This window comes from Leopardus geoffroyi, chromosome B4 (assembly GCF_018350155.1).
Source record: "Leopardus geoffroyi isolate Oge1 chromosome B4, O.geoffroyi_Oge1_pat1.0, whole genome shotgun sequence".
NCBI classification, from domain to species: domain Eukaryota; kingdom Metazoa; phylum Chordata; class Mammalia; order Carnivora; family Felidae; genus Leopardus; species Leopardus geoffroyi.
In genome coordinates, this window is record NC_059341.1 from 61021131 (window position 1) to 61045134 (window position 24004).

Below are 24004 nucleotides of genomic sequence, written 5' to 3' on the forward strand. Positions count from 1 at the left end.
GAACAAATCCCACTTGATCATGGTGAATGATGCTTTTAATGTATTGTTAAATTTGGTTTGGTAGTATGTTGTTGAGGATTTTTGTGTTCTTCAGGGCTATTGGTCTGTAATTTTCTTGTTTTGTAGTGTCTTTATCTGGTTTTGCAATCAGGGTAACACTGACCTCATAGAATGAATTTGGAAGTTTCCCTTTCTCTTCTATATTTTGGAATGATTTGAGAAAGGTAGATATTAATTCTTCTTTAAATGATTGGTAGAATTCAGTGATGTAGCCATCTGGCCCAGGACTTTTGTTTATTGAGAATTTTTTGACTACTGACTCAATTTCATTGCTGGTAATTGTTCAGATTCTTTTTTCCTGATTCATTTCTGGAAGATTGTAGGTTTCTAGAAATGTATCCATTTCTTCTAGTTTGTCTAATTTGTTTGCATAGAATTTTTTTGTTCCGGTCTTTTTTAATCCTTTGCAATTTTGCAGTGTTGGTTATAACTTCTCCTCTTGCATTTCTGATTTTGTTTGATTCTTTTTCTTGATAAATCTGGCCAAAGTTTTAACAATTTTATCTTTTTAAAGAATGAACTCCTAGTTTCATTGATCTTTTCTGGTTGTTTTTTTTTTGTTTGTTTATTGTTTGTTTGTTTGTTTGTTTGGTCTGTGTTTCATTTATTTCCACTCTGATCTTTATCATTTTCTTCCTTTTACTAACTTTGGGTTTTGTTTGTTCTTTTTCTAGCTCCTTTAGGTATAAAGTTAGATTGAGATTTTTCTTCTTCCTTGAGGTGGGTCTGTATCACTATAAACTTACCTCTTAGAATTACTTTTGATACATCTCAGGGATTTTGAACCATTGTTTACATTTTCATTTATCTCCATGTATTTTTTCCTTTCCTCTATGAGTTGTTGGCCCATTGGTTGTTTAGTAGTATGTTTTTTTAGCCTCTACACATTTGTGTTTTTCCAGGTTTCTTTTTTTAATTGATTTCTAGTTTCATACTGTTGTAGTCAAAAAAGATGTTTGATAGGATTTCAGGTTCTTTTTTTTTTTTTTTTTTTCAGTCTTCTTAAATTTATTGAGACTTGTTTTGTGGCCTAACATGATCTATCCTGGAGAATGTTTCACGTGCACTTGAAAAGAATCTGTATTGTTATTTTGGATGGGATGTTTTGTGTATGTATATCTGTTAAGCCCATCTGTTGTACTCTGTCATTCAAAGCCACTGTTTTGTTATTTTCTGTCTAGGTGATTTATCTGTTGATATAAGTAGGGTGTTAAAGTCCTCTACTATTATTGAATTACTGTTAACTTCTCCCTTTATGGGGGCGCCTGGGTGGCGCAGTCGGTTAAGCGTCCGACTTCAGCCAGGTCACGATCTCGCGGCCCATGAGTTCGAGCCCCGCGTCAGGCTCTGGGCTGATGGCTCAGAGCCTGGAGCCTGTTTCCGATTCTGTGTCTCCCTCTCTCTCTGCCCCTCCCCCGTTCATGCTCTGTCTCTCTCTGTCCCAAAAATAAATAAACGTTGAAAAATTAAAAAAACAAAAAAACAAACAAACAAAAACTTCTCCCTTTATGTATGTTCATGTTTTCCTTGTGTATTTAGGTGCTCCTATGTTGGATGCATAGGTATTTACAATTTTTATATCCTCTTGTTGGAGCATTCCCTTTATTATTATGTAATGGCCTTCTTAGTTTCTTGTTATTTGTTTTGAAGTCTATTTTGTTGTGATATAAGTATTGCTACCCCATCTTTTCTTTTGCTTTCATCTGCATGGAATATCTTTTTCCATTCCTTCATTTTCAGTCTGTGTCTTTAGCTCTGAAGTGAGTCTCTTCTAGGCAGCATATAGTTGGGTCTTGTTTTGTTACCCATTGAGTCACTCTATGTTTTTCGATGGGAACATTAGGTTTATTTACATTTAAAGTAATTATTGATAGGTACATATTGGCATTTTAAAAATTGTTTTCAGGTTGTTTTTGTAGTTCTTCTCCATTCCTTTCTTCTTCTTCTGGTCCCTTCCCTTGTGATTTGATGACTTTCTTTAGTGTGATGCTTAGACTTATTTCTCTTTATTTTCTGTGTATGTATTATAGGTTTTTGGTTGTAGTGACCGTGAGTTTCATATTTAAAATCCTAGTATAGAGCAGCCTATATTAAGGTGATGGTCAGTTAACTTTGAACACATTCTAAAAGCACTATATTTGTACTCCCCCTCTCCACATTTTATATATATGATGTCACAGTTTACATCTTTCTTATTTCATGTATCCTTTGATTTTTATAGATATAATTTTACTACCTTTGTCTTATAACTGTCATTCTAGTTTTATAAGGGGTGGATCCACTACCTTTACTACATAGTTGTTTTTACCAGTGAAATATTTTTCTTTCATAATGTTCTAGTTATAGCCCCTTCTTTTCTGCCTAAGAAGTCCCTTTAACAAAAAATGGTACTTTCAATCACCTTCCTTAGATTTCCACATGTGGTAGAACAGTGGCTTCTCCACTCCAACCAGCTGACTGTGTGCAGATCCGAAGAGCAGGCGGTGGGGAAAAGAACGTATAGCCTTGACCCCTTCAATGCCATGCAGAATGGCACAAGCGTGGGGATACTGCTTGGCAGGCTTCCTTTTGGGAGTGTGACTGGAGGTCTCATTTTCATAACTGTTGTGAAATAAGATTCTCTTTTACCCACAACTGGATCTTGCATAAGTTGTATGCAATATTTCCTTTAAGTCTTTTGGCAGTGAACATTTGCAGGCTCAACTGAGGTCGTTTGATTGCAACCCTAAAGTTACCCAACACTTTTCACATTTGTAAGGCCCTGAGGGAGGAGGACCTAAGGGAAAAGCCACAGATCTATCGATTAATTCAACAATCATGCACTGGGCAGCAAGTAGCTTCCTGTCTATGCTGGGAACTTGAAAAGGAAGCAAGATCTCTATGCTCTAGGGGTTCACGGTAAGCAAGAGCAACAGACCCTGACAGAGATCATTAAAACCTAGTGTGATAAATGCTACAGTGGAAGTATGAGTGACAGGAGCAGCAATAGAAGCTCCGTGGGGATGAGACACTGTCTAAATCCAGAGCAGATTCTGTGGCATGGAGCACAGGTTTTTGCCCTGGGCCCTTCTAAGCTGAAGTGCGGTGATCAAGTACTCCTCGCACATCCTGAGCATACCCTTTAGTCAGTGCTGCCCACAAGTGAGAGGACTTAAGGCCACTGGTCTGTCTGAATTCCAGGGCATTTACCAGCATATACTCCCAGCTCGCACCACAAAAGCCTAGACACGGAATCATCAGAGGGCTGCAGGTGGATCGTGTTATTTGGGTCCCTACGTAATTACTTTAAAGACAGAAGGATGGCGAGTAATTTTTTGTACTATACTCTCAGCAGTGCTTCTCAAATTAGCTGGGTGGAGGACAAGTGTTATCCACCCCCATCCATTGTGAAATACACTTAATTACTGGAAAAAGGATCAGGGCTGGGATCCACAACAGTGTCAATTCCATAAGGGTCTAAATGCTTGTTCTTAGTTTCTGTACTCACCTGCCACAGTTTGCTGCTGACATTGGCCCGCAGACCACACTTAGAGTAGCCCTTCTTTTCATCATGTGCCTTCAGAGAAACTGTGGGCATTATATGTGTGCAGTCCTAACACTGGGGCCCAGTAGGGTACAATGGTACATGCATATAGTCCCAGTCTGGGTTCAAATCTTGACTCTTTGACTTAAGAGCTGTGTGACTTACTCCCATTATTTAACATTCTAATCCTCAGCTTCTGTATCTATAACAGGGACAATGCACTTACCTGATAGGGTCGTTGTCAAGAGTAAAGAATAATATATATAAAGGACAAGCACAGTGTTTACTCATGTTGGAGTTGGTAACAGGAGGTGGGGGAGGAATAGTTACTGTGATTTTGATCATTTTAACCTAATGAACACTGTCAATAAAGGTGAGCAATCATGTTTCCTCATTGGTTTTTGCCAGCAGAAATCTGAGAATCCAAATTCATTATCCCTCATTGGCACATGTACAGAATGTCACAGCATGCATTTTATTAACACACCTCACCCTAGCTTTAGCTCTGCCCTTGTTCCCCTCATTTTCTCAAGAGCATGTCCTCACTCACTGTCAGGGCTCACCTATTCTGGCCAATTTACCCTGACAGGGTTTCCCCAGCATCCCTCTGCCAACCTTGCTTCAAGCCAGACAAGCAGATATCACTGCTTTGCTCAAATTGATGTATTGCTGTACCCTGGCCTGGAACGCAGTCTGTATCTTTCAGCTCTTTCTCAACTTCCTCCCACCAGGTTGCTGTGTAGTAATTATAACAAGAAATCGTTTGACGGAATTCTTGGTGGCCTACCTAGAAGATAGATTCTGAAAAATAGATTTTTTTTTTTTTTTAAGAGAGAGAGCATGAAATCTGAGGAGAGACAGAGAGAGAGAAAATCTTAATCAGGCTCCATGCTCAGCACAAAGCCCCACATGGGGCTCGATCCCATCACCCCGGGATCATGACCTGACCCAAAATTAAGAGTCAGTCATTCAACTGACTGAGCTACCCAGGTACCCCTGACAGGTTTTCGTTTACTTATGCAACGCTCATAAGGGTGCTACCAATCTGAGAAAACGTTATCAAATCATACCATGAGGTGTTTTTTATTTCCCCTCCACCCCCCATCACTTAGGTATTTTGTGAGTTTGAGCTGCAAATCCATCCAAGGACCAGTATGTAGTTAAAATATCTCAAGGTAGAGGGGAGGACCCTCTCAGGGCATTAACCCATCTTTCTCTTGGAAAAGCAACTTTTCTTGCAATCCTCAGGAAGAAGGCTTGGGGTTAGGGATGTTGAGAAGTAAAAGGGAGGGAAAGTTGATTTACCTGTGAATCACCCTTGCCTGGAGGTTATCTGGAGACTGGGCACCTAGGCTTGGTGGACTGTCCCCTGCGCCCCCTTGTGGCCAGAAAGGGCTTTCTCCTGTCAAGGTGGGTAGATGCCTTCTGGGCAAATGTGATTTGGTGCTTCCCTTACTTCTCTCATTCAAACTTTGACCTAGGTTTTGACCTGCTGATTCCTTATTTTGCCAGCTGTTCAGTTATTTTAATACAATATACTCTGTGCTTAGGGCTTGCATTATTTCGTTTATATTTTATACATATTTGTATATTATCAGAATTCTCCCTATGATTTTTAAAGAGCTATATGGAAAATTTTATGAATCCATAGAAATGGTTTAAAATTCCACAGTTTTCCTCTTTGGGGTAATTCACATGATCAGTTTTAATAAGCTAAGAAATTATAGAAATAACTAGATTCTTGAATATTGTTGCATGTTGTAGTGTGAGAGATATTACTCTTTTTAAATACAGCTCCTACTGTCTACACATCTAAGTATAAGGGAATGAGTAGTTCTAAGAATTTACAGCATAAAAGCAGGACATTTTAATCTAGTAATAATGAAAGAATGATCACAGTAAGGTCTTAGAAAGTGCTAAAAGAGAAAATACCATTTTCAATATTGGCAGGAACAACAGTGCTAATGTTCACTGAGCACTTACTACGTTTCCAACTCTACACTATTTCCTGTAACTTTTGGATTTATTTTTAGGTATGACTAATTCTTATGCAGGAGATAATTATAGACCTTCATTCATTCAGGATAATGAGCTCAGACACTTAATCCTTAAGGTAAGTAAAGAGATCTATTTGTCTAAGCTGCATTTGTCCTTTCTACTTTGCTTGAGTAGGACACAGACTTTCTTCAGTTTGCTTCCAGTTGTAAACACACGGGATTCTCTATCACACCACATTTCCCTTAATACAAAAATAAGTTGCACAAGTAACCGTGTCTTAGCGTGGGATGATGAAAGTAGAGACGGGGTAGGTACTTTCCAATGTACAGAGCAAAGCTTGTCTTTAATGCTAAACTTACACCACCTACTGCACTCACCTCCTATGCCATGGGATCTGTTCCCCCGTCACCACCACCTTCAAAGTCATCTACTTCATATCCTATTCCTTCAGGATTGTGTTCTCTGAACATTAGCCAATTACTATTATGAGCTATCAGTTGATGCTTTGACATTTCTGTTCTCATCATTACACATGCATGGGTTTTCAGATTCACTGGTCTAGAGGTTTATTTGACATGGAAAATATGGCCATGTCATTGGCTTATCCTGCCCCCAGGAGGTGATAAGTGTCTTGATCTTGTGCTATGACTCCTGGCCTTTAAGCCGCAGAATGATTAAACAGAAAGATTCTTTATATATATATATATATATATATATACACACACACACACACTTGTCCCTTTTTCTTCTAATTTTTTTTAAATATGAAATGTATTGTCAAATTGGTTTCCATACAACACCCAGTGCTCATCCCAACAGGTGCCCTCCTCAATACCCATTACCCACCCCCCCAGCAACCCTCAGTTTGTTCTCGGTTTTTAAGAGTCTCTTATGTTTTGGCTCCCTCCCTCTCTAACCTTTTTTTTCTTTTAATTAAAAAAAAATTTTTTTTTAATGTTTATTATTGAGAGACAGAGAGAGACAGAGTATGAGCAGGGGAGGGGCAGAGAGAGGAGGAGACACAGAATCCAAAGCAGGCTCCAGGCTCTGAGCTGTCAGCACAGAGCCCGATGGAGGGCTCGAACTCACAAACCGGAAGATCATGACCTGAACTGAAGTCGGACGCTCAACCAACTGAGCCACCGAGGTGCCCCTCTTCTAATTTTTTAAAAGCTTATTTATTTTGAGAGACAGGAAGGGAGAGCAGGGGAGGGGCAGAGAAAGGGAGAGAGAGAGAGAATCCCAAACAGGCTCTACATTGTAAATGCAGAGCCTGACGTGGGGCTCAAACTCCCGAACCCTGAGAACATGACCTGAGCTGAAACCAAGTCGGACGCTCAACTGACTGAGCCACCCAGCCGTCCCTAAAAGGCCCTTTTATTTGAGCAGCTGTATGTATGTATTTATTGGGGGGGGGGGGGGGAGTGGTGCAGAGGGAAGAAGAAAGAGAATTTTAAGCAGGCTCCACACCCAGTACAGAGCCCAACTCAGGGCTCCATCTCATGACCATGAGTTCATGACCGGAGCTGAAATCAAGAGTCAGACACGTAACTGACTGAGCCACCCAGGCACCCCTGAACAGCTGAATTTAAATATGATATTCCTGATAGAAATATAAAGGATTTTTTTTTGAAGATCAAGATTTTTTTTTTAATTTTTAATGTTTATTTATTTATTTTTAATTTATTTTTTTTAATGTTTATTTTTGAGACAGAGAGAGACAGAGCATGAATGGGGGAGGGTCAGAGAGAGGGAGACACAGAATCTGAAACAGGCTCCAGGCTCTGAGCTGTCAGCACAGAGCCCGACGCGGGGCTTGAACTCACAGACCGCGAGATCATGACCTGAGCCGAAGTCGGACACTCAACCGACTGAGCCACCCAGGCGCCCCAATGTTTATTTATTTTTGAGAGAGACAGAGCATGAGCAGGGGAGGGGCAGAGCGAGAGGGAGACACAGAATCCAAAGTAGGCTCCAGGGTCTGAGCTGTCAGCACAGAGCCTGACACAGGGCTTGAACCCACAAACTGCAAGATCATGACCTGAGCTGAAGTCAGACTCTTAACCCACTGAGCCACCCAGGTGCCCCGAAGATGAAGATTTTTAAAGTTAGAAAAATGTATAATATGCTTTGGAAGCTTTCTCACCAATCTTTAGGTGTTTCTTTCATTCATAATATATACTGGTTCTGCCCTTATAGAATATGTCTGCCTTAGTCACTTCATGTTTGTTTCCAGTTAGTAGAAATTAATCAAGGAAATGTCCAATGGAGTGCCAGACTCATCCTATGTCCATACATATCCATTTCCATATAGGTTGCTTCCCAAAGGATGTCCTGGGCAGATTTCAGTGGGAGTAGCTGATATTAGAATTTTTTTAATTTAGTTTTAAATGAGCGGCATCTTATCATAATTCAAAAAGTATGTCTATCGTAGGATGTCTTCTCTTTTCCTTGTCCCTAGTCTACACAGTCCCTTCATCTCAGAACATCCTCGGGAAAGTGTTATGGATGTGTTTTGATATCTTTATAGTTTCTGTATGCGGTATAGAATTTGGTATATGTGTTTTTTGTATTAGAAAATCTCTCAACCATATATTCCATGGCTAAACTTTCCGTGTCAAAAACGAGTTTAGATTGGAGTTCATTCAATTTGATGTTCTTCACAAATCCTTTTACATCTTAAGAAAATTTCCTAATTTTACTAGCTCTATGAACATTCTTAGTTTTGTTTTGTTTTGTTAAGTTTGAGAGACACAGAGAGATTGTGAGCGGGGTAGGGGCAAAGAGAGAGGGAGAATCTCAAGCGGGCTCTGTTATGTCAGCACACAGCCTGATGCGGGGCTTAAACTCGTGAACTGTGAGATCACGACCTGAACCAATTCAAGAGTCTGATGCTCAACCAACTGAGCCACCCAGCTGCCCCAACCACTCTTAGTTTTATCGCTACAGCAATTTCACAGTCTCTGAATGTGTGTAAGAAAGAAGATATTTAAAAATATTTACTTTTATATTTTTAAATCCTAGACTGCAGAAGGCTTCCTATTTGTGGTTGGATGTGAAAGAGGAAAAATTCTCTTCGTTTCAAAATCAGTCTCCAAAACACTTAATTATGATCAGGTATCCAAAACTGAGGATATTTTCTGCCTGATGTTTAAATTTTTTTGAACAAACACTTATTTCTGGGTTCTCTTCCTGAACCCTGTCTTCCCACTGTGCTGGGGGCTGAGGTTTGCTTGATTAGAAGAACTCCAAGAGAGATGGAAAGAGTATGAGTGTTTATTACTGACAAGAGTGTTCACTTCTTGACCTCCAGCAAGTTAATTTTCCTGAGCCTGAACTTTCTCTTAAGTAAAAAGGGGAAATGGTGGTTACATGGGCCTCTTAGGATGTAAAGACATAGCTGTCATATTTGAGACTGTCTGAAAAATGTTAGTTGCCCTTCTGTTTGCTCCAAAAGACAGCATTATTATATATTATTAGGTTATATGCATTGCATGTTAGCTTTTGCTCTAATCTCTGGCAACAAACTCTAAAATACATCTTTTATTTATCTAGCTTTGTAATCTCTTTACCTCCTCATTCCTGAACACCATTTAATTTAAATTAATAAATTAATACTTGCCAGTAATAATATTTGCCAGTAATAAAAAAGTTACTCAAAAGCTATAGCACTAACAATAATCCACCAGAGTGAATAAACTAGCACCTGTGGTCTCCTTTATTCATTTAAAGTTTATTTATTTATTTTGAGAGAGAGAGAGAGAGAGAGAGAGAGAGAGAGAATCCCAAGAAGGCTTCTTGCTGTCAGTGCAGAGCCTGATGTGGGGCTCCATCTCATGCGCCGTGAGATCATGCTGTGGTCTCCTTTAAAATAGAAATCAAATTGACCACAGGTTTAATCTTAAATAACTCCCATTAATTTCACCTATTTTCTCCCCAAACATGAAAATTTGGAGAGATACAAGATTCATAGATAAAAAGAAGATGTGCTGCGAACTTACTTATGGAAGGAGTAAGAACCCAATGAATCATACAGCTGGTTTTAGCTGCCTAAGGGACAAAAGCAGGGCAAGACGTGATTATTTTCCAACAGAAGATAGAGAACACCACGCGCACACACACATGTGAAGATAACAATTCAGGATAGCACATAAGTTCCAAATTAGTGACATGGAATCCAGTCCCCCTGGGCACTGACTACTCAGGAGGACTTTGAAATCCTCAATATCATATGGGGTCTGGTCCTCAGCTTTTTAGACTCATAAACCAGGTTTTCTTTGAGGCAAAGAGTTATGGGTATAAACTTCTATTAACCAATGACACAGTAGATTGATTTATAAAATGCTAGTTTTAAAAATATGAGATATCTAACTGCCACCAGGCTAATTGTATCAGCTGGTCCATTTGTTCTGCCTTCTATAATATCTACCTAGCTAATAAAGGATTTCACAAGAAGGGTAATCACTGTGGGTCAGGGAAGGCTTCACATACAAAGTAGAATGTCTGCTTAGGCTTTAAGATGAGCAGACAAGGGAAGGAAGACATTTCAAGTTGAGGAGGGAGTCTGGGGAGTAAAAGGCAATTGACTAGAGTGGCTAGGGAATTTTGAGTTTGTAGAGAAAGGAGTAATGAATTCTAGATGATGAGACCATACAAGTAAAAACATAGAGTAGGAATGCTCTACATATTGGGAGAAGGGGAATGGGAAATGGAAGGTATTCCAGGTTTGATTTTTTTTTTTTTTAACGTTTATTTATCAGAGAGAGGGGAGAGAGCAAGAATCCTGAGTAGACTGCACACTGTCAGTGCAGAGCCCAAGGAGGGGCCGGATCATGACCTGAACTGAAACAAAGCGTCAGACACTTAACTGACTGAGCCACCCAGGCACCCCAAATTCTGTTTTTTAATAGTATAGTGATTTTTTTTTTAAATCTGAGTCACACCATAAAATTACAGATTCTCTGTGACTTCCATATTATATTATAATGACAATCTCTTTACTTTTACCACGTAAAAAAAGTTTAAATCATAATAAGATTTAGAAGTAACAAGTGAATTGGGGGACGTTCACAAGAGTCCACTGAACACTAGCAATTACGTGTCTGTGATCTGTGTGTTTCCAGATAAGGTTTTGTGTGCATGTGTTTTATCTACAAGTATCACCCTGCTTTTAACACTAAGTTAATGTCACACAGTGCAGTAGATGTATTTTTGAGCTTAAGAAAAAGCCACTTTAACAGTTTTTACCATACATTTATATGAAGAAATGTAGAAAAATTGTGGTACTAATTTTAAACAAACATCTACCTTATAAATAGGCTAGCTTGACTGGACAAAGCTTATTTGACTTCTTACATCCAAAAGATGTTGCCAAAGTAAAGGAGCAACTTTCTTCTGATATTTCACCAAGGGAGAAGCTGATCGATGCCAAAAGTAAGTGCTTATCTCAGTATGCCTGTGATTTTATGTAAATATGATACTTAAAAGCACAACTATATAATATTTTGAAAATTAGGCAATTACGGTTTTATAAAGAGGAGATTTAGTAAACTTTACAATCATTAACCTCAGAGCTCCAAAAAACAGTATAACTAGAGAATTCCTTCATATTCATATGAAGATGCTTTGGGGAATATGTGATTATTTCATATTCACTATTTTTCATATGCTAATACAATCTTTATAAGAAAGCATCATTTGGGATTTAAAAAATTGCTGGAGCTTCTATTATTCAGCTACATGCTGATAAACAATTCTCTTTCTTATATGGGTTAGGTTTACTCAGTTTGAAAGACCTTGTTAACTGTACTTTGGAAGTGTAAATATTGTTTATCTTCTCTGAAAAGACCTCCCTGAAAATGTTTAGTGCCAAACAATTATTTATACTGTACTGATGCTTTATGCCATTGATTACTACTAGAGTTAAGGGGTTTTTTTCATTAAAATTTTTTAAAATTTCATTTCTTTTAGATTTCTTTTATTTCTACACCTAGGGCAAAAAAAGGAAGATAAATTACAAGTGTTTAGAAGGTATAAAAATATGATTCCTTGACAAATGCTCTTTTTGGTATATTTCACTTTGTGGTTTATGGTACAACGATGCCATTGCTTTAACCATTTTTCTTTTTCAATTTTCAACACATTTGAAATGTGTCCCTTGACATTTCTTATCTATATGAAAATTTTCTTTTCCACCTGTTCTCCTGCCCGCTCCTGCTATGAAAGCTGATTTGCAAGTTCATAGTAATTTCCACAGTGGAAGGAGTCACGTGTATTCTGGCTTGAGACGATCCTTTTTTTGTCGGATAAGGCGTTGTAAAATCTCTGTCAAAGAAGAGCATGAATGCTTATCCACCTCAAAGAAAAAAGGTATCATCATCTTAAGATGTCAAATGATTTAAGGCATGCGTATAAAATTAGTGTCCTAAAAATTTTCTATACAGAAATAATAAAGTATATGGTCAAGGCAAATAATTGAGGCCAAAAGCATCAAAGGAAATAAGATTGTTTTTTAACCAGAATTACTAAGACTGGCTCATCATATCTTTCAAATTTATCAGGTAATTACATATTTTCTTTATTGCCCAAGTTTTTAATGGTGCTGTTGGAATTAAATGGCAATCAAATGGGAAGAGATTGAAATAAAACTTTTGTTATGAAATACCATTGTTACTTTTAAAATATAAAAGGTAAGTCCTTAAAGAAAAACTGTAATAGTACAAGAGCCTGATTTGATTAATTGGTGAAAGTTTCTTAAGATGTTTCAGGGGTAGTTTCAATTCTTTTAGTTCTTTGGTAAATATTTCTAGTTCTGTTTTCTTCTGATTCTTTTATAGGTTTGTGCTATTTACATTTTGAACTGAGTTAACACTCATCTATTTTACTTAACCGAGAAACTCCAGGGACTACAAAATGTCTCACACTTTTTTGCCTAAGAATATATTAACCTATTATGTATAGGATTTCCTATGCAAATTTTAATGTGAGATTTGCTTTCATATCCTTTCAAAGGATATTTATATAGGGGCGCCTGGGTAGCTTAGTTGGTTAAGTGTCAGACTCTTGATTTGGGCTCAGGTCATGATCTCACAATTCGTTAAGTTCAAGCCCCACATCGGGCCCCGCACTGACATTGTGGAGCCTGCTTGGGATTCCCTTTCTCTCCCTCTGCCCTTCCCCAACTTGTGCTCCTGCTCTCTAGCTCTCTCTCTCTCTCTCTCAGAATATATAATATCTCAGAGATATTTATAAAAATCTCAGGATATTTCTATAGAGCTGGAAGATTCTATTTATTTACAAGTTTTGGTCAAGTCTATTTTGGTGACCACCCAAGATGATAATCACTAAATACTTATTAAGTATATTTCTGTGCCAGATCAGATACTGTGCTAAGTGTTTTAATTCCCATGAAAACACTATTCTTACCCCTGATTTAGAATCAAAGAAGAGAGACTTGAAGAGATTCAATAACTTGCAGAAAGGGAACTAGGCAAAACTCACACTCAAACCTAAATCCCCTGCTCGTCTGTTACACTCTAAAGAAACATAAGTGGAATGAATCAGCAGTCATAAAAGAGGAACTGTTTTAATCCATCAATTGCTGCCCTCTTGCCTTTGGCTCTGAGTGCAAGAGTTGCCCCCTGGGGGTGAAGTCACAACTGACCTGGTAATGAAGAGGCTGTGGAATCCAGCTGACTGTGATCAAATTTTGCTTTATCACTTGCTAGCTCTGTAGTAGTGAACAAGTTTCTTAATCCCTCTGAGCCAAGTTTCCTTATCTATAAAACGAGATTATTCACAGGATTGTATGTTTTGTGGAGTAGGTAAGTGCATTGATTCTGGAACCAAACTGTTGAGGTTTAAATCCTAACTTGTGATTAACTTTGTGACTTAAGATAAATTACTAAATCCTTCTGGGTCTTACTCTTTTCAACTATAAAAAGAAAATTATAGAACCTCCTAGGGTAGTTATTAGGATTAAATGAGTTAATACATGTGATGTGCTTACCATGGTTCCTAGCATAGTAACACTAGATAAATGTTAGGAGCTGTTATGAGTATTACTAGAAGTAATGCATGTAAACTCTTAGGACCGTGCAAGCAGATGGTGTTGTCATTACCTCAGGGTGCCTGTTTTCTCTGCCTTCCTTCCCAAGTCAGCCAATTCATCTTATATTTGACATTGCCATATAATGTAGAACTAGTCTCCAAGGGCAAGAATATTCCTTCTGCATGGATGGTCCAAGGAGTCATGCTCCATGTAGACCCTGGACTGTAGTACATTTTACCCTTAGGATTTAACTGGAAGTAAACCAATATCATATTGGGTAGATCCAACCATAAGTGAATCCCTTAATCTATACAGCAATCCATGTGAGAGAAAAACATGGCAGCCAATGCAACTACTTTAACATGACTGAGATCTCGGTGGTGTTTTACACAAGTTGTAAGTTGAGTAAAGTCTAAAATTATCAGGTTTTGTAAGTGTTTTAAAGATTAATGGTTCTGGTCCAAGATGGCAACATAGGGAGACCCTGAACTCACCTCCTCCACAGACACACCAAATCTATGCTTATTTATAGAGTACTTCCTCCTAAAGAAGATCTGAGGGCTGACTGAACAGCTTCTGCACAATACAAGACCACATACAGAATGGCACAGTAACAAAGGGAAACCCTAGCCGACACTGTGAACTGTAGTGGGGAGGAATAGTACTGAGGGACTCTGAGGAGATTTGTCTGCCCTGGGACACACAAAAAAGCCACACTTTAAAAGTGCAACTAGAATATACAGGAACCAGCCCTACAACCTTGTCAAATGGCAGGGAGCTACTGGAACTCTCTCCAAGTCAGAGAGGCTGATGAACACTATGGTTCACATTCCTCCTCCAACTTGATAGTATGGATGAGAGCAGGGTCTGGGTGACCTAGCTGGCCTTCTGCCTCATTGAGCCCCAGACCCCTAGTCTACACCAGCCCAGTTGTCCCACTAAGGCAGCTCCACAACAGTGCAGAACAGGACACCCATGGTCACCTCACTACAGCTCCGGCTGCTTTGCCAAGGTGACACAAGTACAAAGCACACTGGAATACTCCAGGCCCACATCACTTCAGTTCCAAACGGTTTGCTAGGGCATCCTAGCGCTCTGGGAACACCTGGTCCATACCCATCTCCACATCATTTGCTCTGCTAGAGCAACTTGTATGCTGAACCATCGCATACTGTGGCTTGCACCCACTTCAGCTTCAGCTATCCTGCCTGAGCATCCTCTGTGCAGAGAGCCCTGAGATCACCCCAGCCCATGTCTACACTTCAGTTTCAGCTATCCTGCCAGGATTCCCTCTGTGCAGAGAGCTCCAGGACCCACTAGCTGGTATGCGCTTCTCTTTCAGTTGTGCTACCAGAATACCTTCTTTGTGGAGAATCCAGGGACCTCCCTAGCCTATGTCCACTTGAGCTGTCCCACTGGGGCACTTTCTGTGCAGATGGTCCTAAGTCCACCTCAATTCATGCCCAGTTTAGCTCTGGCATCCCACCAGGGCAGTCCCAGCATGGAGTGCCCTAGGACCCCCATTGACACCAGCTACAGTTCCAACCAGCCAAAGTCGCCAGATACAGAGTCCACACAGGGAATGACCATACACAAGACCACTCCTTCAAGTTTAGGAAAAATAGCTGTTCTACCTAATTCATAGAAACAAACACAGAAAGTCAGGCAAAATAGGGAGATAGAGGAATGTGCTCCAAATGAAAGAACCTGAGAAAAAGAACTAAATGAAATGGAGTTAAGTAATATGCCTGATAAAGGGTTTAGAGTGACGATCATAAAGATGTTCACCAGATTGGAGAAAAGAGTGGAAGAGCTCAGTGAGAACTTCAACAAAGACAGAAAATATAAAAGAAAACTATCAGAGTTGAAGAATACAATTTCTGAAATGAAAAATACACTAGAGGAAATCAACAGATTAATAGATGCAGAAAAACGGATCAGCAGTCTGGAAGATAGAGTAATGGAATGCACCCAAGCTGAAGAGCAAGAAGAAAAAAAGAACTTTAAAAAGAGAGGATAGGTAAGGGATCTCTTCAACAACATCAAGCAAACAAACATTCACATTATAGGAGTCCCAGGAGGAGAAGAGGGAGGAAGGGAGGGAGAGAGAGACAGAGAAAAGAAAAGAAAGAAAGAAAGAAGCAGAACACTTATTTGAAGAAATCTCTATTTCAGGGAAGGAAACAGCTGTCCAGATTCAAGAGGCACAAGAGTCCCAAAGAAGATGAACCCAAGGAGGTCTGCACCAGACACATCATAACTAAAATGTTAACAATTAAAGATAGAGAATTTTAAAAGTAGTGAGAGAGAGGGGTGCCTGGGTGGCTCAGTTGGTTGAGCATCCGACTTTGGCTCAGGTCATAATCTCGCAGTCTGTGAGTTCAAGCCCCACATTAGGCTCTGTGCTGACAGCTCAGAGCCTGGAGCCTGCTTCGGAATCTGTGTCTCCCTCACTCTATTACCCTCCCCCGCTCATGCTCTGTCTCTCTCTCTGTCAAAAATAAACATTAAAAAAATTAAAATAAAATAAAAGTAGTGAGAGAGAAGTAATGTGCCACACAAGGGAAACCCCATAAGGCTATTGGCTGATTATGGAGTTGAAATTTTGCAGGCCAGAAGGGAGTGGCATGATATATTCAAAGTGCTGAAAAGAAAAAAAATCTACAACCAGGAATACTCTACCTAGCAAGGTTATCATTAGGAATTGAAAGAGAAATAGAGTTCCCGGACAAATAAAAGTTCAAGGACATCATCACCAGTAAACTAGCATTACAAGAAAAGTTAAAGGGACTTCTTGAAGTGGAAAAGAAAAGGCCATACTTAGAAGAAAATTATGAATATCAAGATATAAAATATGACAACATAAAAATAAAATGGGGAAAGGAGTAAAAATAAATATTTTAGAATATGTTCAAACTTAAGTGACCATCAACTTAATATGGGCTGCTATATACTTAGGATATTATATATGAACCCCATGGTAACCACAAACCAAACAACTGTAATAGGTACATATAACATAGAAAGAAAGCCAAGCAAAACACTAAAAGTCATCAATCATAAGGGAAGAGAGCAAGAGAAGAACAGAGAAGAACTACAAATCTACCAGAAAACGATAAACAAAATGGCAATAAGTACATACCTATCAATAATTACTTTAAATGTTAATGGTCTGAATGTTCCAATCAAGGACAGAGTGATTCCATGGATTAAAAAAACAACACCCTTCTATATGCTGCCTACAAAAGGCTCACTTCAGACCTAAAGACCAATACAGACTTCAAGTGAAGGGATGAAAAAAGATATTCTATGCAAATAGAAGCAAAACAAAAACAAACAAAAAAACCTTGGGTTAGCAGTACTTGTATCAAACAAAATAGACTTTAACATGGAGACCGTAACAAGTGACAAAAGGGGCAATACATAATAAAGGGATTAATCCGAGAGGATAGAACAATTGTAAGTATTCATGCATCCAACATAGGAATACCTAAATACATAAAGCAAATATTAACAGATATAAGGGAGAAATGGACAATAAAATAATAATAGTATACAATACAATATATACACAGTAATACAAAAATAGTAGAGGACTTTAACACCCCACTTACATCAATGGATAGATTATCCATGTAGAAATCAATAAGGAAACTGTGTCTTTGACACATTAGACTAGATGAACTTAACAGATACATACAGAACATTTCATTCAAAAACAGAATACACATTCTTTTCAAGTACACATGGGGCATTCTCCAAGATAAATCACGTGTAGACCACAAAACAAGTCTCCACAAATTTAAGAGAATAGAAATTATACACACATCTTTTCCAACCACAACAATATGACACTAGAAATCAATCACAACAAAAAACTCTTAAAAACAAACACATGAAGACTAAACAATGTGCCACTTAACAGTCAATGGGTCAACAAAGAAATCAGAGAGGAAATTTAAAAAAATACATGGAGACAAATAAAAATGTAAACACAATGGTCCAAAATTTTGGAGTGAAAGTACTTCTGAGGTAAGTTCATAGCAATACAAGCCTTCCTCAAAAAAAAAAAAAAAAAAAAAAAAAATCTCAAATAGTCTAACCTTACACCTAAAACAATGAGAAAAAGAATAAAGCCTAAGGTGAATAGAAGGAAATAATGAAGAGCAGTACAGAAATAAGTGAAAGAAAATCCAGAAAAGATCAAAGAAACCAAGAGCTACTTCTTTGAAAAGGTAAAATTGATAAGCTGTTAGTCAAACTCCTCAAAAAGAGGTCCCAAAACAGAAATGAGAAGTGTCAACCAGGCAATTAGAGAAGAAATTTAAAAATATATGGAAACAAATGAAAATGAAAATATAACAATCCAAACGCTTTGGGATGCAGCGAAGGCAATCCTGAGAGGAAAATACATTGCAATCCAGGCCTATCTCAAGAAACAAGAAAAATCCCAAATACAAAATCTAACAGCACACCTAAAGGAAATAGAAGCAGAACAGTAAAGATACCCCAAACCCAGAAGAAGAGAAATAATAAAGATCAGAGCAGAAATAAACAATATAGAATCTAAAAGAACAGTAGAGCAGATCATTGAAACCAAGAGTTGGTTTTTTGAAAAAATAAAATTGATAAACCTCTAGCCAGGCTTCTCAAAAAGAAAAGGGAGATGACCCAAATTGATAAAATCATGAATGAAAATGGAATTATTACAACCAATCCCTCAGAAATACAAGCAATTATCAGGGAATACTATGAAAAATTATATGCCAACAAAATGGACAACCTGGAAGCAATGGACAAATTCCTAAACACCCACACATTTCCAAAACTCAAACAGGAAGAAATAGAAAGCTTGAACAGATCCATAATGAGCGAAGAAATTGAATTGGTTATCAAAAATCTCCCAACAGATAAGAGGCCAGGACCAGATGGCTTCCCAGAGGAATTCTACCAGACATTTAAAGCAGAGATAATACCCATCCTTCTCAAACTAGTCTAAAACATAGAAAGGGAAGGAAAACTTCCAGACTCATTCTATGAAGCCAGGATTACTTTGATTCCTAAACCAGACAGAGACCCAGCAAAAAAGAACTATAGGCCAATATCCCTGATGAATATGAATGCAAAAATTCTCAATAAGATACTAGCAAATCGAATTCAACAGCATATAAAAAGAATTATTCACCATGATCAAGTGGGATTCATTCCTGGGCTGCAGGGCTGGTTCAACATTCGCAAATAAATCCGTGCGATACATCACATTAATAAAAGATAAGAACCATATGATCCTGTCGATGCAGAAACAGCATTTGACAAAATTCAGCATCCTTTCTTAATAAAAACCCTCGAGAAAGTGGGGATAGAAGGAACATACTTAAACATCATAAAAGCCATTTATGCAAAGCCCACAGCTAACATCATCCTCAATGGGGAAAAACTGAGAGCTTTCTCCCTGAGATCAGGAACATGACAGGGATGCCCACTCTCACCGCTGTTGTTTAACATAGTGTTGGAAGTTCTAGCATCAGCAATCAGACAGCAAAAGGAAATCAAAGGCATCAAAATTGGCAAAGATGAAGTCAAGCTTTCACTTTTTGCAGATGACATGATATTATACATGGAAAATCCGACAGACTCCACCAGAAGTCTGCTAGAACTGATACATGAATTTAGCAAAGTTGCAGGATACAAAATCAATGTACAGAAATCAGTTGCATTCTTATACACTAACAATGAAGCAACAGAAAGACAAATAAAGAAACTGATCCCATTCACGATTGCACCAAGAAGCATAAATTACCTAGAAATACACCTAACCAAAAGATGTAAAAGATCTGTATGCTGAAAACTATAGAAAGCTTATGAAGGAAATTGAAGAAGATATAAAGAAATGGAAAAACATTCCATGTTCATGGGTTGCAAGAATAAATATTGTTAAAATGTCAATACTAGCCAAAGCTATCTACGCATTCAATGCAATCCCAAAAATTTGTATGGAACCACAAAAGACCCCGAGTAGCCAAAGTAATTTTGAAGAAGAAGGCCAAAGCAGGAGGTATCACAATCCCAGAGTTTAGCCCCTACTACAAAGCTGTAATCATCAAGACAGCATGGTATTGGCACAAAAAGACACATAGACCAATGGAATAGAATAGAAACCCCAGAAGTAGACCCACAAAAGTATAGCCAACTAATCTTTGACAAAGCAGGAAAGAATATCCAATGGAAAAAATACAGTCTCTTTAACAAATGGTGCTGGGAGAACTAGACAGCAACATGCAGAAGGATGAAACTAGACCACTTTCTTACACCACTCACAAAAACAAACTCAAAATGGATAAAGGACCTGAATGTGAGACAGGAAACCATCAAAACCCTAGAGGAGAAAGCAGGGAAAAACCTCTCTGATCTCAGCCACAGCAGTTTCTTACTTGACACATCCCCAAAGGCAAGGGAATTGAAAGCAAAAATGAACTATTGGGACTTCACAAAGATAAAAAGCTTCTGTACAGCAAAGGAAACAATCAACAAAACTAAAAGGCAACCAACAGAATGGGAAAAGATATTTGCAAATGACATATTGGACAAAGGGCTAGTATCCAAAATCTATAAAGAGCTCACCAAACTCCACACCCATAAAACATAACCCAGTGAAGAAATGGGCAGAAAACATGAATAGACACTTCTCTAAAGAAGACATCCAGATGGCCAACAGGCACATGAAAAGATGCTCAATGTCGCTCCTCATCAGGGAAATACAAATCAAAACCACACTCAGATATCACCTCACGCCAGTCAGAGTGGCTAAAATGAACAAATCAGGAGACTATAGATGCTGGAGAGGACGTGGAGAAACGGGAACCCTCCTGCACTGTTGGTGGGAATGCAAACTGGTGCAGCCCCTCTGGAAAACAGTGTGGAGGTTCCTCAAAAAATTAAAAACAGATCTACCCTATGACCCAGCAATAGCCCTGCTAGGAATTTACCCAAAGGATACAGGAGTGCTGATGCATAGGGGCACTTGTACCCCAATGTTTATAGCAGCACTCTCAACAATAGCCAAATTATGGAAAGAGCCTAAATGTCCACCAACTGAAGAATGGATAAAGAAATTGTGGTTTATATACACAGTGGAATGCTACGTGGCAATGAGAAAGAATGAAATATGGCCCTTTGTAGCAACGTGGATAGAACTGGAGAGTGTTATGCTATGTGAAATAAGTCACAGAGAAAGACAGATACCATATGTTTTCACTCTTACGTGGATCCTGAGAAACTTGGCAGAAGTCCATGGGGGAGGGGAAGAAAAAAAAAAGGTTGGAGAGGGAGAGAGCCAAAACATAGGAGACTCTTGAAAACTTAGAATAAACTGAGGGTTGATGGGGGTGGAAGGGAGGGTGGCTGGGTGATGGGTATTGAGGAGGGCACCTTTTGGGATGAGCACTGGGTGTTGTATGGAAACCAGTTTGACAATAAATTTCATATTAAAAAAAAACCTGCCATATTTTATTTCCTGGGCAAGACATCAAGTTTTTATAAAAAGAATAAAATGCTGAGTATGCATTCCAGCCATAAAAAAAAAAAAAAAGGAAATGAGAAGTAATTGCTAACAGCACAGAAATACAAAGGATTATTTTATTTGTATGTATGAAGAATTATATGCCAACAAATTGGATAACCTACAAGAAATGGATAAATTCCTAGAAACACACAATCTTCCAAAACTGAATCAGGAAGAAATAGAAAATCTGAACAGAACAGTTACTAGTAATGAAATGGAATTGGTAATTTAAAAACTCCCAACAAATAAAAGTCCAGGATGGATTAACAGGTGAATTCTATGTAACACTTAAAGAAGAACGATTACTGGCACTGTGCTGACAGCTCAAAGCCTGGAGCCTGCTTCAGATTCTGTGTGTGTGTGTCTCTCTCTCTCTGTCCCTTCCCCACTTGTGCTCTGTTTTTCAAAAATAAATAAATGTAAAAAAAAAAAAGAAAGAAAGATTACCTATTCCCCTCAAACTATTCCAAAAAAATAGAAGAGAAAGGAATGCCTGCAAGTTTATTTGATAAGGCCAGCATTACTCTCATACCAAAACAAGACAAAGACTCTACAAAAAAAGGAAAATTACAGGCCAATATCTCTGATGAACATAGATGCAAAAGTCCTCAGGAAAATATTAGCCATCCAGATTCAACAATACATTAAAAGGATCAGTCAGCGTGATCAAGTGGGATTTATTCCAGGGATGCAGAGTTGACTCAATATTTGCAAATCAATGAACTTGATACATCACATTAATCAAGATAAAAATCATGATCATCTCAATCGATACAGAAAAAGCATTTGACAAAATTCAACACCCATTCATGGGAAAAACTCTCATCAAAATGAGTTTTAAGGGTACATATCTCAATAAAGACCATATATGGCAAACCCAGAGCTGATATCATACTCAATCATGAAAAACAGAGCTCTTCCTCTAAGATCAGGAACAAGGATGTTCTACTTTTGCCACGTTTATTCAATATAGTACTGAGAGTTTTGACTACAGCTACCAGATAAGAAATAAAAGGTATCTGAATTGGTCAGGAAGAAGTAAAATGGTCACCTTTGCAGATGACATGATACTATACTTAGAAAACTCTAAAGACACTCAAAAAAACTACTAGAACTGATAAATGAATTCAGTAAAGTTGCAGGATATGAAATTTGTATACAGAAATTTGTTGTGTTTCTATACCCTAATAAGTAGCAGAGAGAAGAATTAAGCAAACAATTCCATTTATAATTGCATGCAAAACACTAAAATACCTAGGAATAAACTTAACCAAGAAGAAAAACCTATTCTTTGAAAACTACAAAATATTGGGGAAAGAAATTGAAGATGACACAAACAAATGGAAAAACATACCATGCTCATGGATTTGAAGAATTAATATTGTTAAAATGTCTATACTACACAAAGCAATCTACAGATTTAGTGCAATCCCTATGAAAATACCAACAGCATCTTCACAGAACGAGAATAATTCTAAAATTTATATGGAACCATAAAAGACCACAATAGCCAAAGCTATCTTAAGGAAAAAAAAAAGCTGGAGATATTACAATCCCAAATTTCAAGATATACTACAAAGCTATAGTTATACAAACCGTATGGTTCTGGCACAAAAATAGATGTAGATCACTGGAACAGTACACAGAGCCCAGAAATAAACCCACCACTTATATGGTCAATTAATCTACAACAACAAAAATAAGAATACACTATGGGGAAAAGACAATCTATTGAATTTATGGTGCTGAGAAAACTGGACAGCTACATGTAAAAGAACAAACCTGGACCACTTTCTTACACCATATACAAAAATAAAATCGATTAAAGACCTAAATGTGAGACCTGAAACCATAAAAATCCTAGAGGAAAACATAGGCAGTAATGCTTTGGGCATTGGCCTTAGCAACATTTGTCTGGCCAGATATGTTTCCTCAGGCAAGGGAAACAAAGACAAAAATGAACTATTGGGACTACAGCAAAATAAGTTTGAGAGAAATCATCAACGGAATGAAAAGGCAGCCTACTGAATGAGAGAAGGTACTTGCAAATGATATATCCAATAAGGAATTAATATTAAATCATACAAATAACTTCTACAACTCAACATCAAAGAAATAATTTAAAATGGGCAAATGAATAGACATTTTCCCAAAGCCATACAGATGGCCAATAGGTATATTCAAAGATGCTCAACAGGGGCACCGGGGTAGCTCAGTCGGTTAAGCGTCCAACTTCAGCTCAGGTCATGATCTCACAGTTGGCGGATTCAAGCCCCACGTCAGGTTCTGTGCTGACAGCTCGGAGCCTGGAGCCTGTTTTGGACTCTGTGTCTCCCTCTCTCTCTCTGCCCCTCCCCCGTTCATGCTCGGTCTCCCCCCAAAATAAACATTTAGAAAGAGATGCTCAACATTTCTAATCATCAGGGAAATCCAAATCAAAAACACAATGAGATATCACCTTATACCTGTCAGAATGGCTGCAGTCAAAAAGACAACTGTTGGTGAGGATGTGACAGAAAGGAACACTTGTGTACTTTTGGTGGGAATGTAAATTACTTGGAAAACACTATGGAGGTTTCTCAAAAAAGTAAGAATAGAAATACCGTGATCCAGTAATTCTACTTCTGAATATTTAACACCCCCCTCCCAGGAAATGACGCCAATTTGAAAAAATATATGACCCCTATGTTTATTGCAGCATTATTTACAATAGCCAAGATATGGAAGCAACTTAAGTGTCCATCAATAGATGAAGGGATAAAGAAGAAATAGTGTACACACACACATACACACAATATGGAATATTAATTCA

General features: G+C 38.2%; 1 protein-coding gene and 1 long non-coding RNA gene across 12 annotated transcripts in view; one reads left to right on the forward strand and one right to left on the reverse strand.

Moving 5' to 3' along the window:
* The window catches only part of ARNTL2 (aryl hydrocarbon receptor nuclear translocator like 2), a 125169-nt gene that overhangs the window by 64818 nt on the left and 36347 nt on the right, over positions 1–24004 (forward strand). For 10 of the 11 annotated variants that reach the window (XM_045466212.1, XM_045466216.1, XM_045466214.1 and 7 more), the window contains 4 exons: positions 5617–5696; positions 8606–8698; positions 10900–11014; positions 11807–11950. In XM_045466212.1, coding sequence (XP_045322168.1) covers positions 5617–5696; positions 8606–8698; positions 10900–11014; positions 11807–11950 — 432 coding nt within the window. The remainder of the gene's footprint in view (positions 1–5616; positions 5697–8605; positions 8699–10899; positions 11015–11806; positions 11951–24004) is intronic. The other variant, XM_045466219.1, reaches the window with a different exon arrangement.
* LOC123591670 overlaps positions 1–24004 on the reverse strand; it is a 111141-nt gene that overhangs the window by 4659 nt on the left and 82478 nt on the right. The gene's annotated exons all lie outside the window — the stretch shown is intronic.